The 17223-nt window shown below is 37.6% G+C and overlaps 1 protein-coding gene across 2 annotated transcripts in view; it reads right to left on the reverse strand.

Moving 5' to 3' along the window:
- cers3a (ceramide synthase 3a) overlaps positions 1 to 15478 on the reverse strand; it is a 30546-nt gene extending 15068 nt beyond the window's left edge. The window contains exons 1-10 of one of the 2 annotated variants that reach the window (XM_007907292.2): positions 15269 to 15478; positions 13404 to 13483; positions 12058 to 12231; positions 11023 to 11140; positions 7668 to 7786; positions 6598 to 6655; positions 4907 to 4957; positions 3524 to 3616; positions 1765 to 1893; positions 1208 to 1314 (exon numbers count right to left, since the gene is read on the reverse strand). In XM_007907292.2, the coding sequence (XP_007905483.1) occupies positions 1208 to 1314; positions 1765 to 1893; positions 3524 to 3616; positions 4907 to 4957; positions 6598 to 6655; positions 7668 to 7786; positions 11023 to 11140; positions 12058 to 12231; positions 13404 to 13420 (866 nt within the window). In that variant the 5' untranslated portion in view covers positions 13421 to 13483; positions 15269 to 15478. The remainder of the gene's footprint in view (positions 1 to 1207; positions 1315 to 1764; positions 1894 to 3523; positions 3617 to 4906; positions 4958 to 6597; positions 6656 to 7667; positions 7787 to 11022; positions 11141 to 12057; positions 12232 to 13403; positions 13484 to 15268) is intronic. The other variant, XM_007907300.2, reaches the window with a different exon arrangement.
- Between the last annotated feature and the right edge of the window lie 1745 nt (positions 15479 to 17223).

The raw sequence follows: 17223 nt of genomic DNA on the forward strand, positions 1-17223 counted from the left end.
TCCAATCATGTAATAATTGTGAGTAATTGACATATTGTGGTTATGGATCTTTTTACAGACCATGAGCGCCTATAGAGGTACATAAATAATTGGGATAACCATCTGTCAATTTATGTGTGGATTCTGCAATCTCTTAATGCTAACTCATTATCCCAACTCCCTATTAAAATCGTATATTTACTAAGGTCATGCATTATTTTCACTGATAGACTGGAATTCATCTACCTACAAATGGTTTGCACAACATGCATAATAAACCTTAATGTACAAGAGGAAAATTTTATATCAAGCTTGTTAAGGTTTATGGCATTTAATAAATCAGAAACAAGGATCAATTACTTGGGAACAATTAAAATTAGACATCTAAAGCTTTTGACTATCATATCAATAAAATCTGAAAAAGTATGCCATTGCAAAACCAAATTAACTAATCAGTTTAACATAACTGAATTAATGGTGCTTGACCTAATAAGTGAAGCTTAAATAGTTTTGTTTAAGAATCAGAGAACTTAGGTTGCTTTCAAAGAAATTTGGTAATTTGCTTTTTGATCAAAAAAGTGTTGGAAGGTATTTATAGTAAATCAGTTCCACTGATAGCAGCAATTCTTAATTCTGCTTATTCCTTACATTCTTTAAAGCAAATTTGTTAGGTCAAACTCAAGGCATTGGCCATATGGAATTTTAAAAATTGTGTATGACCTAATCTGTTTGCGATTTAACTTTACAAGAAAGTTATAACGTTAATAATTTCTGGTATTCCCTATGCAGGCTTTGTACTGGTCTGCTTTTACTGAATATAAAGACCTGGCATGTAATCATGTAGGGAAAAAGTGACTTAGAACAATTTGTAATAATTATGCAATGATTGACCTGCAAAATGAACCATATTGTATAGAATTTCAAATCCCTGAATAACTTTGGTATGGAATATTTGTAAATAAAGCATGACCAGTTACCTTGCAAACTCTAATGTACATTGAAAAATAGAAAAGATCATGGATTTCAGGAAACAAATGAACAAATGCTACAGACTAATGCGCACATTAATTGACAACTTCAACTATGAAGATTGCAGTCTACACAGTAACAGTATGCTGATTCCCAGATCTGTGGAACTATTGCTCAGATTTTGCTGACATGGGTTGAAGATTGATAACTAAGGTTTTCATTGATGTTTAAAAATAGTCAAGGAAATACTGGTACTCACCAAAAGGGGAAGATGACAAGTCTAGTGATTATAAATACCAGAGCAAAGACTATGAAGATTGAGTTACACATAGATTTCCAACCAGCATAATTCAACATCTTGGCAGACTGTGAAAGAGGGACAAAGATTATAAATGTATCACTTTCCAAAATTAAAATTGGCATTGTAAGAATTTAAATTTTGATAAGTGACGGAACAAAATAGTTGCATTGATATTGTTGATGTTTAGATGCAAATTCAATTTCAAAATACCTGAAGCCAGGGGGAATTTTTTTTTTTTTTTTTTTAAATCCATAAATCCATACATTTGATCTGGCACTTTCAACACTGGGCAGACACCTCAAAGTGTAGTGACTATATTGTGTAGGTTGACATGCACAGCACTGTCCCACAAACAGCCGTAAAGTGGATGACCAATTTAAACAGCAATAGATTTAAATAGATTTGCTTCGACTAATGTTCTTTTCTAAGAAACCCTGCATTTTTTGATATTGTCCCATTGACAAGCAAGAAATTGAGCCAAAAGCAAGTGCTAAAATATACATAAATTCACCTACTTCCAATAGGATATCAGACGCATCATGTACAGCCATAACCAGAGTTCCCACACGAATATAATTGGCACACCACGAGAAGCTTATGAGGATGATGGTTGCTAAATGATGAATGATTTGCTCCCGAAAGTCCTAAACAATTAAATAATTTTGTTATTAACATCACAATGGTATAGAATTATAGAAAATTTGGCAGAGAAGGAATATTGGTCTGTTGTGTTGATGCCTGTTCCCCCACTGGAGCCAATTACTCTGATCCCATACCCTTGAATATTATTTTCCTCAGTACAAGGCAACCCCATCATACAGGGTTATAAGAAGGAATTGCCGTTACCCTACGGACCCACGGTTAGCTTCCATCCTAGGCTGGCTGGCTTCCTTCACTATAAATAAGGCTGACTTCTGGGTTATGAAGTCATCACCACCACTTCCTGTGTGCTATGTGTGAGCAATACAAATGCCACTTAATGAAGAAAAAAAGTGGCATCAGCTGTGACTTGAAGACCTCCAGAAATCAGCCATTTTTCTATTATATAGAAAGATTGAACACTTTCACAGGGACATGAGGAATGGTGATAGGCTAGAGCTCATCAGTCTCAAAAAGAAACATCTCAGAGAGGACATTGCAAAAGGATACATGGGCTGGAGATAGGAAACCCTGCACAATAATTTCATGGTCAGAGAGTGATCAGAGTTCTCAAGTCTGGGAAAATTTAGGATAGACATAGGAAGTCTCTCTTTATTCAGAGAGTAATCAACAGATAGTATAGGTTGCTAAAAGAGGGGTTAGAGACCAGGAGACCTGAATCATTTAGGAATGACCTTGAAATTGCAAGGTTGGCATTCTGGAAGGATGAGACCAAAGAGCTGAAGAGTCTTCTTCATATAAACTTCTGTTGTGAAATTTTGGCACTCATGTGCAATTATCTAGGCCCGTGCAATGCAACTGTGAAGAAGTTTTTAAAAATTATTTTGGAATAAAATTAAATCTTAATCTGACTGAACTTTATTACCTTTGAGCCAGCTATGTTATATAAGGAGGCGGCGGGGGAAGTGAAATAGACTCATGAACAGCTTGCTGCTTTGATTGAACTGGATGTTTTGAGGTTTGCAATTCTAATTCAGCCAAACGTCACTGCATTTTACAATGCCCCGAAATTTTCAGCTCCTGAGCAATTTAATTTCAACAATATGGTAGCTACAGACCATCACTACCCTCAAGGGGCAAGAATTGTAATTAAACATTTGTTAACAAATAAACAGTTTGTAGCTAATTAAGAAGGCTAGGATGCTTCCAACAACCTTCAAACTCTCAGCCCAGAAGTGCTCAAGGCAAGAACAATCCTGGATTGTACGTAACAATGTGCAGCTAGGACTACAGTGATCTTTATAGTACTTGCTCTCTCTCCCCCAGTAGTGAGATGGGCAGTCAATTCTGCATTTTAAATCCAGTAGTGGGGGGAAAGAAAGAGAAAAATGACGAATCAGCAATCAGGGAAGTACCAATGCCGACTGCTCAAAAAACAAGTCAAGGCACCACAAGCTTCCCACTTGCAGTGCTCAGTAAACACCTTTAATCTCCAACCCTATATCCGTCTGAAGGAATGACTTTAGCTCAGTCAACCCTCAAGAAATCAAGTCCTACACAAATATGCAAGTTCTTCAAAAGCATGGAGTTGCAATTACCATGTACCGTGACCGCATAGTACATTTACACAGGTAAGCGATGACACTGAAGAGAACATTACCACTTTATGCTTACCTTCCTCTTTACATCGGATGCAATACTGAACACGAGTGACCAGTAAAAACTCAACTCAATGATGTAGTACCAATACTGCGAAGGCAATAAAGTCTGCAGAAAGAACAAAGAGATGCTCACGAGTCAATAATATTCTGCAGTTTCATACATATTCGAAATGCATTAGGGCTGCACACAATTAGTGGCAGGACATTGAACATTAATCNTTTTTTGTATCCAACTGACACTGTACATCACCAAATCCTGCTATTTCAATGAAGCACAGTCAAGCTTCGTGCAATTTCCTGGACCCATTGTATGAAATTGGTTCCAGGAGTCTTTTTTTTTCAAAAACATGAAGACCATTTCCCAGAGACAAACCCGGAGTTCTCAAAATGAGTTGACCCATGTTTCAATGATTTTTGGGGTAGATTTAATTCATCTGGTTCTCCCCGCGCAGATGTAAAACAAATGAAAGTCAGCCAAGTGTCAGCAAAGCCACCGAGACGCTCAGTGGCGGCCCACTGGTGAACTCCGGAGAAAAATCAGAGAGCAAAAGAGGGGAGGGATGGGAATTGAAGACTTATGCAGTGGGTTGACAAGAAAAGCATTCGTGAAGCCTTGGTACCATTGCCCTATAATACAAGGCTACAAATATGGTCATCTAAATTCAATTTTTCAGAGGTAAAGGTTCAATGAAGGGGGTGGGGAGGGAGGTCAACCTCTGTGTTAAGGTCACTGCTGATGCCACTTCCTGTACAAGTGCATGGGAAGTGCTGCTGTCATCATTTCCCTATGAAGTGATATCAGTGGTGCTTCCTGGACATATCGAGTGTACACAACATTGCAGGAAGCAACATCCCAGAAATTATTCTTTTTTTGAAAACCTCTCGAAGCTGTGCTAGTCAACACTGTTAGTCGGGTGGATTGCATTCAGACGCACTCTGTAAGGGAACCTGAGCTCAACTGGGATGTATTGTAGTGGGTCTGCCCTCTATTAGATTAACAAAAGGAAAAAAAACTTCAACATTACAGCCTTTTTCATTGTGTTTCCACTCCTTTGAGCTCTAATTGTTTATTGCATCCACTAATGATCATGTTAACTGCATGTTAAACGTTAACTAAGTGGTTATTTAATGCCTCACACCACTTTTAACAGATTGTTTACTACACGTTCCAAACATCAGTCAGCACAGCCTACTCAGTGGAAAGAATTAAGGCTTGTCCTATAATCCCAGCTCTCTCTGCCGCCAATATCTTTACTTAAGGTCCAAATGACTAACAGCAGGGAAGCTCCCACTTGCTCACTTTACGAAAAGAGTGGCGGTGAACCAAAATGACAACTATAGTTACAATACAAAGTGGACAAGAATCAACAGTTTGTTTCGTGCTAACAGAACTCACCTGTTTGGGATATCCAACCCACACTTCTGATGTGTCATAAAACCACGGCTTCTGCAATAGATTAAGAGCATACAGAATTGTCAATTTACATCATTGCATCACCAAATGAATTAAAGGAAATGGGCACAGTTTAATAATAATCCTTGGATTTGATTATAGTGCCTATAATATTTGAGTGTCTCAGAGCACTTCAACGTTTTCGTAAAGTGCCTTGATGACATGTATTGAGCATGTTGCAGCTGGGTGCTACAATTAGCCTCAGTACCCTTCAACTGCAGAGAGGGAACCAGACAACTTACTCTTTGGTCACTATCCAGACTGCCCAGATGGTAGGGGTATGGCATGCTTATTTGTGGGCATTAGGTGAGAATTTAATTGATATCAGCTGTGATAACCCTACGCCACCCCACTACCCTGCAGGCGTAGAGCCCTTCAACACTCATCGCGGGTAAAGATCATTTGGGCAATGAATTTACAACCAACATACATACCTCCAGTAGAAGGAGGAAGAGTTAAAACTTGAGGTTAAAAAAAATCATTGGTTGCCAAGGGACTTAATGAAGTCATGGAAAAAAAAATTCCAAGTTTGCCATTTAATCTTGATTGTACAGTGTCAGGATTGTGGAAAATTAGGTTACTGCAGAGAGATTACCCTGAATTTATTCAGTTTAGGGTCTTACCTTTATTGTGTGAAATTATATTCAATGGTTAAGAATGCCGACTCCCAAATAAAGCCAAATATTTATGCTAATTGTGCTCTAGCAAACATTTCCTTTGATGATTAGAACTCTTGCTCTAAGAAAGCAAAAATTCTAATGTTCCAATAACCCGATGTGTCGATAAGCTACTTTGGAGGCTTATAAACCAAAGCAAAGCACAATTCAGCAGTTTCGCAAAAGACCAAGCAAACAAGGATTTTTAACATCCAATTAGACGTGGTCAAATGAGCTATATGCCATGAAGATGTTCTCTTACAGCTCCCAATCTTTCAAATATTTGCCTGGTCAGTTGCATAAACTAGAACTAGACCATTAACCAATCCCACATTAACAGGCAAGGTGCCGTTGCTTTTTTTTAAAAAAGAGAAATTGCTAGGCCCCAATTCCAGCATAATCACTAAATATCTGTTCAAGATCTGACTCAATGTAGACACTTCAAGATATTCTGCTGAATGGTTTGCATGGCCTCTGATGTGTTCTAACAGGATTGCTTACGCAGAGTGACAAGTTTACAGTAATGGTTGTGTGGTCTCTGAAACAGTTGGCATCAATCGCTTGATTGCTCAGTTGTTTCTGAATTCAAGAAAGTTGAAAGAGAGACATGTTTAACTATTATTGAGCTAAAAGAAAAATGCCTTCTTCACCGATCTGGTGGGGTGGGGGGTCTGGGGGTGGAGGGGGGGGGGTGGAGGAGGGAAGTTAGAAAAGAGTAAGCCTGACACATGGATGTACAATGTAGGATTTGCCATTTACAAATCTAAATGGGTTTCAGTTGCTTTGTTTAAGTGTATTTGAGGTTGTGCCAACACAATTGTATTGACATGGAAAATAAGAGTTTTAAAAACACTGATGAAATAATGCATCAAATTAAACTTTACTCAATATTAATTTTTGTATTAAATTAGGTTCACCAATAAATGCCGGTTGTTTGGCAAATCATAGGATGGGTGTAATAAAGCACAAGGTACTTACATCGATTAGAACTGCAATGCCACCACTAAATGCCAGGAGGTAAAATACAAATCGCCAACTGAAAGGAAAACAGTTTAAAAGATATGTTAAAAGTACTCATCCAGAATAACGTGAAGACAGGTAAACAGCAAAGGTTGTTTAACTGAATTTGACCATGCAAATAAATGACAAGTTATTCAGAAGCATTTTGTTTCACCAGCAGGTAGAACACTAACTAAATAAAACTGACAAAGTCAGTCACTGATTGAAAAAAAAATAAACGTGATCTTTGTGATTTAAACCAGGGCAGTGGCTGACTGAGGGAGGGAGAGCCAGAGCACAAGAATGCATTTATTTATTGAAATATTTTGTGCCCACAAAATATACAGTCAATTTGCTTTAATAATAGTAGTAATAAGGGAGAATGGGAAAAGGAAACTAATTTTCCTCCATGGTTATTCTTGATAAAGGGTCTATGTGGGTTTTACAGGATATTTATTTTGCTCTTACTAAATCATGAGCAAATGCTACTTGGTTCAAGTAAGTCCAAAGTACAGATTTGTAGTATGCATTTTTGTGACTTCATTTCTGATAAGAGCCATTCCCTCTACACTCTTGTAAACAGAAATCATCAGACCTTACCCTCCATCTTTTACAGTTAGTCATAGATTAGCAACCTATGTCACAGGACAAAAGTCTCAGAATGTGCGAATATATATCGGTGTGTTTTTTCCAACTCCTAGTACAGTATATAAAAACTTTTTGTTGAGAGCAAGAATTGCAAGCAGTACCAACCACATAGATCAACTAACTCAGTGCAAATCAGGGTGTGAGAATCAGAAATATTCTAGATCGCCATGGATTACAATCACAAGAATTGTATTCATCAATTGAGAAATTGGAGTTATTTATTTTTATGTGGACAGTCTCAATACAGTTTCTTTGTCCAGATTTCATTCTGATCTCTCAAAAGCATTTTAATCTGAACAGATCATATGTCTTTCAACTATAGCGTAACGCTGGTTGTTTTAAAAAAAAACTTTACTACGTTTACAATGATCACACCCAAAATGATAAAATTTGAAACTTACGAAGCTTCTCGGAATTTCTTCAACAAACTTGGTCGGTCTTGATTGCGTCTCCTTCGAAACCACCTCTCCACTTGACGTAGGGTACAGCTGTTTTTTTTGGCTAATCCTTCTATCTGTGGCTGTAACACAACAGAGAACACAACCAACATTATCCTGCTTGCCAAAACATGAATCAATATTATCAAACTATATTTATCACTGTACAAAATATATTTCACTTTGGATCCCTTGTAATGTTCTCTTAAAAATATATAAATTTACAGGTTTTGATGTGAATTTGGGTGAAGGAAAATTCATCCGTTTGCAATGTTTTAAAAACAGTTGTAATGAGCAAACTGCTAGCTTTGTAATGCATTCCTTGTGATTTCACAAGATTTGTCTCAAAGGAGTTTTTTTTTATTTGAGTTGTCTCAAAGCAGTTTTCATAATGTAGGATAAGGAGACTGACAGGCAAGTACATAGTAATATACATCACCAGAAGAAACCATTGCAAACTGTTCTGCCTGTGCCAAAGTAAATAAACCAATTTTTTCGCCAATAGCTATCTAATTTCCTCTTGAATTTGCTGACATCTGCCTACATCTGCCTTCAACATCTGCCTCCCTGGATTGTCTGTGTGTCAATGCCAGAGCTTGTCTCGGAAGCAGGGCTGAAGTTTGCTGGGAGAAGACGGCTCATGCCATCCATTCCTTGCTGTTCCCGAATAAAGAGAGATGCGGATTACCAACCTCCTACTGGTAACAGAAAACAACCATGGTGCCAAGTTACCAGTTGATTCTTATTATTAAAGAACCAAGAAACTCATTCACTATTGAAAAAAATGTTAAATCCTTAATGGACCGCCAAGAACTTAGCTTTTAAAATTTTCAACTGAGATGCTTTGTCAACATAAATGAGTTGATCAATATCAAAAAGATTAACACCGATTTTGTGGAAACAAATTGAACCAGTGATGTTAAGTAGAATCACCGCAGTGAGCATACTCATTTGATGAAATGCTTATTCAACATTGCTCCAACTAATAAAACATTTTAAAACCGTGGCGCCTTGTGCATGTGGTTTTGACTCAGTAAAATGGTCACAGAAGAGAAATTCACGAGACAGCACACCTCTTGAAGATAATCATACTGAACTGAATGATTTGGATCATTTGTGCTCTCACTAACTGATTGAGTTTTCGAATTATTTTTACAATAAAACTTTTTTTCTTGGAAGGTAGTGAAAAACAGGTTAAAGCTCAATGCCGTGTCCTTTTGCTTAAGTACAGTTATAGAAGGGAGGGAGTTTACTTCATCCTCTATGGGGATACCTTACCTGCTGGCCACATGAGGAATAGAACACCTCACATACTGCAGAAATCAGTTTTTAAGCTTCACTCTGAAATGGTTCTTTAAATGAGAGAAATTTCAAATATAAGGTATATTTCCCTTCCTAATCGGTAACTATTCCGAACAACAGGCTCATTTGCCTGAAGAAAGACAGAGCTGCCAGTGGCTTGAAGCAAGAAAAAAAACAACCCCGAGTGAAAATAAAAGCCCCAAGATCATCAGTTTCCTGAAGAGCTGAAAACTGCCAGCACAGCTGTTTCCTCTGAAGGGCATGCAAGCAAGTGGAAAACATGTGGTAAGAATCATGGCTGGGAAACCAGGGTTAATGGTAGCATAACCTTATTAAGGTTTAATGATAATTAATATCATGCACATATCAAATGCTCATGAACCACATTGATCATGCATGAAAGTCATATGCAATACAAGCATTGCCAATAAATAGCAATGTCATTACGATTGTTCCAGCTGCCAAAGTAGCACTCCAAAGTACCATACATGATAAAGGTATGAGGAGCGTAGGAGCTGAAGTTTAATAAAAATAAATATTCTAGTGCAAGGAATTCTCCATAATTTCCAAAAAAAATTCATTAAATGTAAATTTCTCTCCTCCGCCAACTGAAAAAAGTTGTAGAAATAATTTCAAATAGAAGCAAAAATGTAGCAGAAAATACAGATGTAGAATGTCATGGTTAACATGGAAACTGTAGAATGTCAGAACTAACACATAGCCTCTTAAGATCAGTAAGAGTTAACTGTCCCTTACACCTAATTTTATTTCCGAAATAACTAAGAACCTCCCCAATACACAGCCTACTTTCTGGAAGCCTTTGTTCTAGGTTCCATTTGTTACTGTGTTGATAAAGCTGAAATCTACAAGAAATGACATGTACTCCAATCACAGCTGCCATTGTTTTGTCGGAGAACAAGAGGATGAATGGGCCCAGCTGGTCAATTATTGTTATGTTTGGATCAAGGCGATATGGTACTACCATCAGGATTCATGCAAAGTCTCCCATAAATAGGGCTTCGGAAAACAAATAAAAATGAAAGGATGGAGTCATTTAGGACAAATAGAACTCAGCATTGATTTGGCCAGTGTTCACTCCTGAGGCATTGAGGGGACTATTTAGTAGGACTGACTGAACTGTATGAACTCCCTAAAGGTGCATTGGATACATAGAACTTTGCATCTCCGAGTTACATCATGATTCATTAACATTAGTCAAACATACACACCCGAAAACATTTACAATCCAGGGCACTGCAACTGTTGACTTAAGCTTTTATCTGTAGTTTTGCGATAGGGCAAAGTGGGCCCTTTCTACAAGTCATTTTCAAAAGAGAAATGAAGTCGATTTAAGATTTATTAAACTCTAAACAAAAATTTGAATTGAACCTCAGATTGGTTACTCAGGAACCATTCTCCCCCCCACCCCCATTCATCCATGTCTTGTATTTTGTTTGCGAAAAAACAAAGTACACTATTGAATCAATAGGTTTACACAGCCAACTAAAGCGTGCAAACTTTAAAAACAAATTCAACTGATAGTGTCAGGTTGCAGGAAAGATTTATGTCCTCCAAGTTTCCCTGACTGATATGCCAATGAAGCCAGGAGATAGATCCATCACGGTTGTTAGTCATACAGATATTGAGCTTATACAGATCATGAAGGCAGTATTGAAGTTTGAGTTTTACAACATTAGTTCATATCAGCAGATGGTGGGAAGGGTGATAAAGCTGGCAACACCCGAGCACCAATAGAAAAATAGCTTGCAAAGTGTGATAAGGAGTGTAAAATTGCTCAGGAGTGCTTTGTTCAACCTTCAGAAATGTCAACAGGCCGTTTCTCAAGTACGTCAAATTAAAAAGTTTCAATACTCACAAGATGAAATCACAATTAGCCCTTCCCATCAGTTTGGGTAGAATACATTAGATCTCAGTCTAATCTCAAATGTAACAATCGGATCTGGATTATGTAAAGTGATCATTTGTTTTTACAGATCAGCTGGATACAGAAACATACCTGGGTTGGATGTTTAGTGATTGATGTAAAAAACTTTTCTAAAATGGCATTATGCACCACCTTCAGACGCACTTTGTCCTTAAGACCGAGAACTCTGGCAAAAGGTGTAGCTATCAATCTGGGAACATAAAACAAATCAGTGAACGCCCTGACAAAGGTTCAAAGCAAAGAACTTACAGAATTCAGATGGAATTGTTCTCATTAGCTTACTTAGAGGCTGCTATGTGCAAGTACATCCATGAAGAATGTACATTAATATTAACAACACAACAACTTGGGCTTACATAGCACCCTCCATGCAAGGTAGGGTCTCAGAATGCTTAACAGTGGCAGAGTCTGACTCCGAGCCGGGGGGGAGGGAGGTGCCCATAAGCATGGTCGAAGAGGAAGGTTTACTAAGAACGGAGAATGATCTTTTGCATTATAACAGTGAGTTTCATGGGCTAAGCAACAGTTTGCATATCTGGGGAAAACTACATCTCACAAAACAAAGGAAACTATGGAATCAAACAGTTAATGTACCAGTTATTTGATTCATAACTAAACTCAGCTGTTAATAGCTCAGATTGATCATTTGTAGAAATTTAAACCTATGAGATGTGTTCCAGTCACACAATGCTAAAAGAGGGAAATCAAGGAAAACATAACTCATCTAAACTATTCACATTAACTAAGGATAATTATCATTGTTCTTACAATCCATATACAAAGTCAGTCATTTGTTAAATTGTTTCACAATTATCCACTGCCAAATGTTTCTTCGCAAATAAAGATATTTTAGTGTATTTTACTATATTTTAGTCCTGACTCATCTACAATAAACATTTGGAATTAAATATTGGACATGTTGCAGTATAACTGGTTGCAACAAGAAACATTGCATCTCCTTATTTTGTCTTGGTTATTCATTGCACCAAGTCTTTTCCTTCCCTTCTTCAAAGCACTTAAACTAATGAATATGCATATTCCCCCAATTCAACCTTCTATTTATTACGGTCATCATAACAAACAATTTATTGAAATGCTGTACTTTACCTTTCAAAGAAATATCTAACTATGATAAAAACAACAGCAAAGGGCAGAGTGATGTATAACTGAGAGACTTTGGCATAGACGTAGCCATCCTGATCTTCAAGATCTGTCCATGTTAGATTTCGAGGTAGCCAGAGATGATCCCACCAAAACCAATCACTCACTGACTGCAACATCCTAATGGGATAAAAATAGCAAATAAAACTCTGGTTACATATAGGGCAAAAGGTAAACTAAAGCTTTTTACACAACTTTCAATTTATGGACATATCTACCACACTCAGTTAGTTTTACTGTATACAGATAATAGCAGTTCTAAATGCACATTAGTTTGAACTTTGATGGAATAATTAAAACTCAACTGATTGTGAGCCAAAGCAAATAAAATGGCCCTTCTGTTAAAGAATAAGGCTGGGATACTAAGTGAAATATTAAACAGATACTTGAAGCCAGTATCTAGGAAACATTTCTATTAAGATCATCCTCCATATGACATATCAGATTTCAAACATTGTATGAAACAGTGAAAATATATCCCAACTGACAACCCATGCCCAAACGAAGCATAAAACCCTCCCCGTTCAACAATTTATAGAATTCCCCAGTACCATCCTGGGTTCAGCTCAATGTTCTCCACAAAACATAGCGTTCTCTCCTCGCGATTGTACTGAAATGTGCCATTTGGCTGAGTGATTAAAATCCTTTCAAGTGACTGTGCAAACCTCACTGATATAAACATACGCATGTTGATATAAATACAGTTGGGAGCACACAGAATGTGACGCAAAGTATGTATGAAATGGGGGGGGGATAATTATGGCTCAGCATTTCTTCTAAGTTCAAATGATGTTGGTTGATAAACGGGACAAGAGACAGATGCAACATATTGAGCAAAAGGCAGTGTTGGGAGCAGCTTCCATCAAGTCACTTTGTGAACAGATTAGTCACAGTAAAGTCCTCATCTTCCTCACCATTGTAAAAATCTACTGTACCTCAGGGCAACATTTGGATAGTCCACTGATGAATGAAAGCACCAGTAATAATGCATAGAATTATAATTCAAGTTATTGTATTAAACAAATCCAGCACAGTTATTCTAATCCGTACAAAGGAGCGACAACAAAAAGCCTGTCAGTGCTTTACTTTACTGGGAGACCAGGAACAAACTGCACAAAAGTGAATCATTGAAGGAAAAGCTTTTTTCAAAAGAAGAATAGCGTTTCTAAACACTCCTAAAATGTTTACGCTCAGGGGAGCTATCCACGATTATCAAAGTGTATTCAAACTTTATCAATGAATGAACGTGATTCATCGTGTGGTATTGAGCCACTCAGACCATAAATGCTGACCTTTTTCCTTTTTCCATTACTTTTTCCCTTTTCCACCCAAGGCAATACTGACACCATCTCAATAGGGCAATATAATCGGCCTGAATTCAGGAAGACAAAAATCAGAGTTGCTGCCACATAGTGATCAATTGACTAGAATAACCAATAAGTTCTTGCTGGAAGTAAGAACACAAGAGAGGTTTGGATGAAGAAGGCCAAGGCTCATTTGAATTCATCGTCCCATCCCAGTCCTACATAGTCACCAGATGAAAACTGGATACTTGGTTGAAGTAGCATCTGTGAAAGCGCACCTCAGAACAAGTAATAAACCTTCAAATAACAAACAGCAACTTGCACTTATATAGCGCCCTCCACACAGATAGCATCTCAGAGCGCTTAACAGTGGCAAAGCCTGACTCTGAATAGTAAAGCAAGGAGAGAAAATGATGAGTTAAATTTGCTTTACATCATCCTTAAGAATTTTTTTAGAAAAACAGTCAATCACATTACATATCCTAGACTGCTATTTGCATGCAGTTTTATAAAGAATTTGCAAGATAAGTATAGCATATATTATTGCAAAATTCATCTTAAGATTTTCACTGCCAATTTCCTCTCCTTCTCTTGAGGATGATTAAACTACTTTTTTCCCTTTTCCAAATCATCCGTGATCATTCACATATGAACCTACAGTCAATCTATTTGGTCAATGGCTAGGAATCAATAGGGACTGTAGCACCTCGATTGCCATTCCAACCGAGATCAACTCACTCCCCACAGATAATATAAGATAGGAACAGGAGTTGAGCATTCAAATAGTTGAGCTTGTTCCATCATTTTATTTGATCATTGCTGATCTGTAACTTAATACTATTTCCCTCCCCTTTCACCATAACCTTTGATTGTCGTGCCTTCCAAATATCCATCCACCTCTCACTTAAATATAATAAATTGACCAGAAGGAACAACCTTTTGTGGTGGTGAATGTCACACTTCCACAATCTTCTGTGCGAAAAGTAACATCTGATTTCACCCTCAAATTGTTTCGTTCTGATTTTAAGGAAATCAAACCTGGGAACATTCCCCTGTCAGTTCGGGTACTAATGGAATAAATTCACTGAATCATCAGGGGAGACATGCATTGCCTCATGTAAAACAAAGGTGTAACTGGTAATGAGGTGTGCTGGCACAGATTAGGATTCCAGGGAAAAAACAGTACACCTGCCAACTGACACAAATTTCTTCAAGGTAAACTATTCCCAGTTTTTTCTTGGCCTTAATCAGATAAAAGTTACATAAACTTTTTTTTAAAAAAAGACTAGTAGAAGTAGAGCTATAAAATTACTCGGTTATTCCAGCTTTCATTCTAAGGTCCACTGTTAGCACACCCCACTCTCCAACTTTATGACTGGTTTGGCAAGATATTTTATGTCAACTGCATTCCTGGCTGCTAATTCAAGAAACAGAAAACGCCACACTTCATGCTGCTGTAGCAAGGATTTCCTCTTCTACCACCTCATGATCTGCATCAAAGTTTTCTTTAATAAATCACTCTGACTTCTTAACATTGGTAGTATGATGTTATATGTACTGTGTTGATCCGAAACGAAAGCAATCTTGGTATCACACAAAAGTGGAACTATCTTATCCATACTGAATATGTGTAAATTAAGTGAAAGCACTGCAGGGTAAACTGAGACGTTTCTTCACTTGAACAGCAGAGTCATCTATAAATCTCTGTAACTACTTCAACTTTACTGTGATAACTTGCAGTTTGCTTCGAAGGCCTAGACAACCCGACAAGCAGACACACAGCAGAGGTTTACTTAAGGCAAATCTAGATTTTTTAAAAAAAGCACAGGAAATAAAGGAGAATTTCAACTTACCTTTACTTCTCTACTGTGAAACACACAAACTGAGGGATGGCAGAAGCAACACGAGGGATTAATGATTCAAACACTAGTTATCTTGTAAGTTTCTACTACGGTACATGTGCACACACACAGTCAGTGAGGTTCGTTGAAAATCCTAAGGTCACACCCTCAGTTAATGCTCCTGCACTGACTAACCTGATAGTATGCTTAACTACACCTTAAGGGCGTATTGCCTCACAAAAGCTCAAGTCAGTGCACCGACTGCTTAAATCCATTTAGATATGCAAATTAAAATAAACTTCAAAACAATTAAAGCTAATCTGTATTGCTTGTTCAAGAATTTTTTAAAAAAAGTCCTGTAACGTCTTTATTTTTTTAAGAAGCTTACTGTTTAAAATTAAAATGTAGTTCTATAACTAACTAAATTCATCAAGAACATGTGCAGAACCCTGGTAGTACCCACACAAACCTGACCTGTGGCAACAAGATGGTCTTTGCTGCCAAGAATAGCATTACTTCACTCCTTGTTTTTCAGGACTCACTGCCAATATTTGGTGATGATCTGGTTCTTTATTATAGGAGACACATATGCATGAGATGTGTGATGTCATTGGATATAATAATAATAATTCTGACATTTGATATGGCGCTTTTCACATTGGAACATGTCTCAAAATGCTTCAGTGTAGCACACTGACAATAACTCGTCCTGCTTAAGCAAAATAGTAGTCAATGCCTTAAGTAATGAAAGCAGCTGGGAGCAAAAGATGGTACAGTTATGGGCACATCAAACAGGGCTGGTTCTGTATGGTCACAGGTCAAACGATAGCCTAAACTCACATACAGTGGGATCTCCCGTCCCCTTATTGGCAACAGTTGGGGTACCGTACTGTAATATTGCTTCTTTTACTTCTTCTAATAATAATAGTAGGAGCTCATAGGGTGACGTTTGCGATTCAGGGCTGGGGAACATTGCATTGCTGAGGTTATAATAAAATAATAATCCTTGCATTTGATATAGCGCTTTTCATGTCATCTGACATCTTAAAGCGCTTCACAGAATATACCGTAAAGTGAATTGACTGTATATTGTGTTGGTGAAACACGGCAGCCAATGCACACAGCAGTGTCCCACAAACAGTCGTGGATTGAATGACCAAATTATTATTTTTTTTGTGTTGAAAGATTGTTGTCAGGCATGGGGAGTAAGGAAACTTGCCCAAGGTTTCGCCTGCCAGGAATCAAACTCAGGTCTCTTGCATGCAAGGTGAATGGACTAACCACTGAGCTACAGGACTCCTAAAGAGTTGCCATCCTTCAGATAAGACGTTAAACCAAGCTCCCATCTGTATTGAAACAAGAGCTGTGCAAGACCTTTGCAACGTTTCACTATCCATTGCTGACCCATTACCTGCTCCTTCGTATTTCTAACTTATTATTTCATCTTTTAATTGCTTCTATATGTTGTTTTTCCGGATATTGATCTTACTATCCTCCTCTTCTTTAAGGGCTGCAATCCCAATAGTTACGTGTGACAAAACATTCCATGCTTGAACAACCTTCTGTGTGAAAGTTTCTTAGTAACCTTAGCTTTAAGAATTCCAGTGACAGATTTGTAGAACTTGTCCAGTAATTTTGTGTTCCCTTTGCTATTTGTTGATCTGCTAAATTCCACAATTGGTGAAATATTTACTAAAATAATCATTTGTGGAAACAATTGGTGATGATTTCCTTGTTCAGGGTCTATCTGGCAAGNTTTTTTTGCAAGAAGGACTTAAGCAATACTGCATTTCCTACTTTCCAGCATGTTGGCCCCACCCTAAATCAAATGAGTTTCACATTTTAACAGAGAAAACAGAACTGGATTGGTAGCTTTTAACTATTTAAACAAATTCAGGTAAATAATAATGTAGTGCTCCAGTGGTAGAGCCAGGTTTTGCAAATGGGAAGGAGTGATAGGTTATTTG

The sequence above is a fragment of the Callorhinchus milii genome, unplaced genomic scaffold (genome assembly GCF_018977255.1).
Source record: "Callorhinchus milii isolate IMCB2004 unplaced genomic scaffold, IMCB_Cmil_1.0 Scaffold26, whole genome shotgun sequence".
NCBI lineage: Eukaryota > Metazoa > Chordata > Chondrichthyes > Chimaeriformes > Callorhinchidae > Callorhinchus > Callorhinchus milii.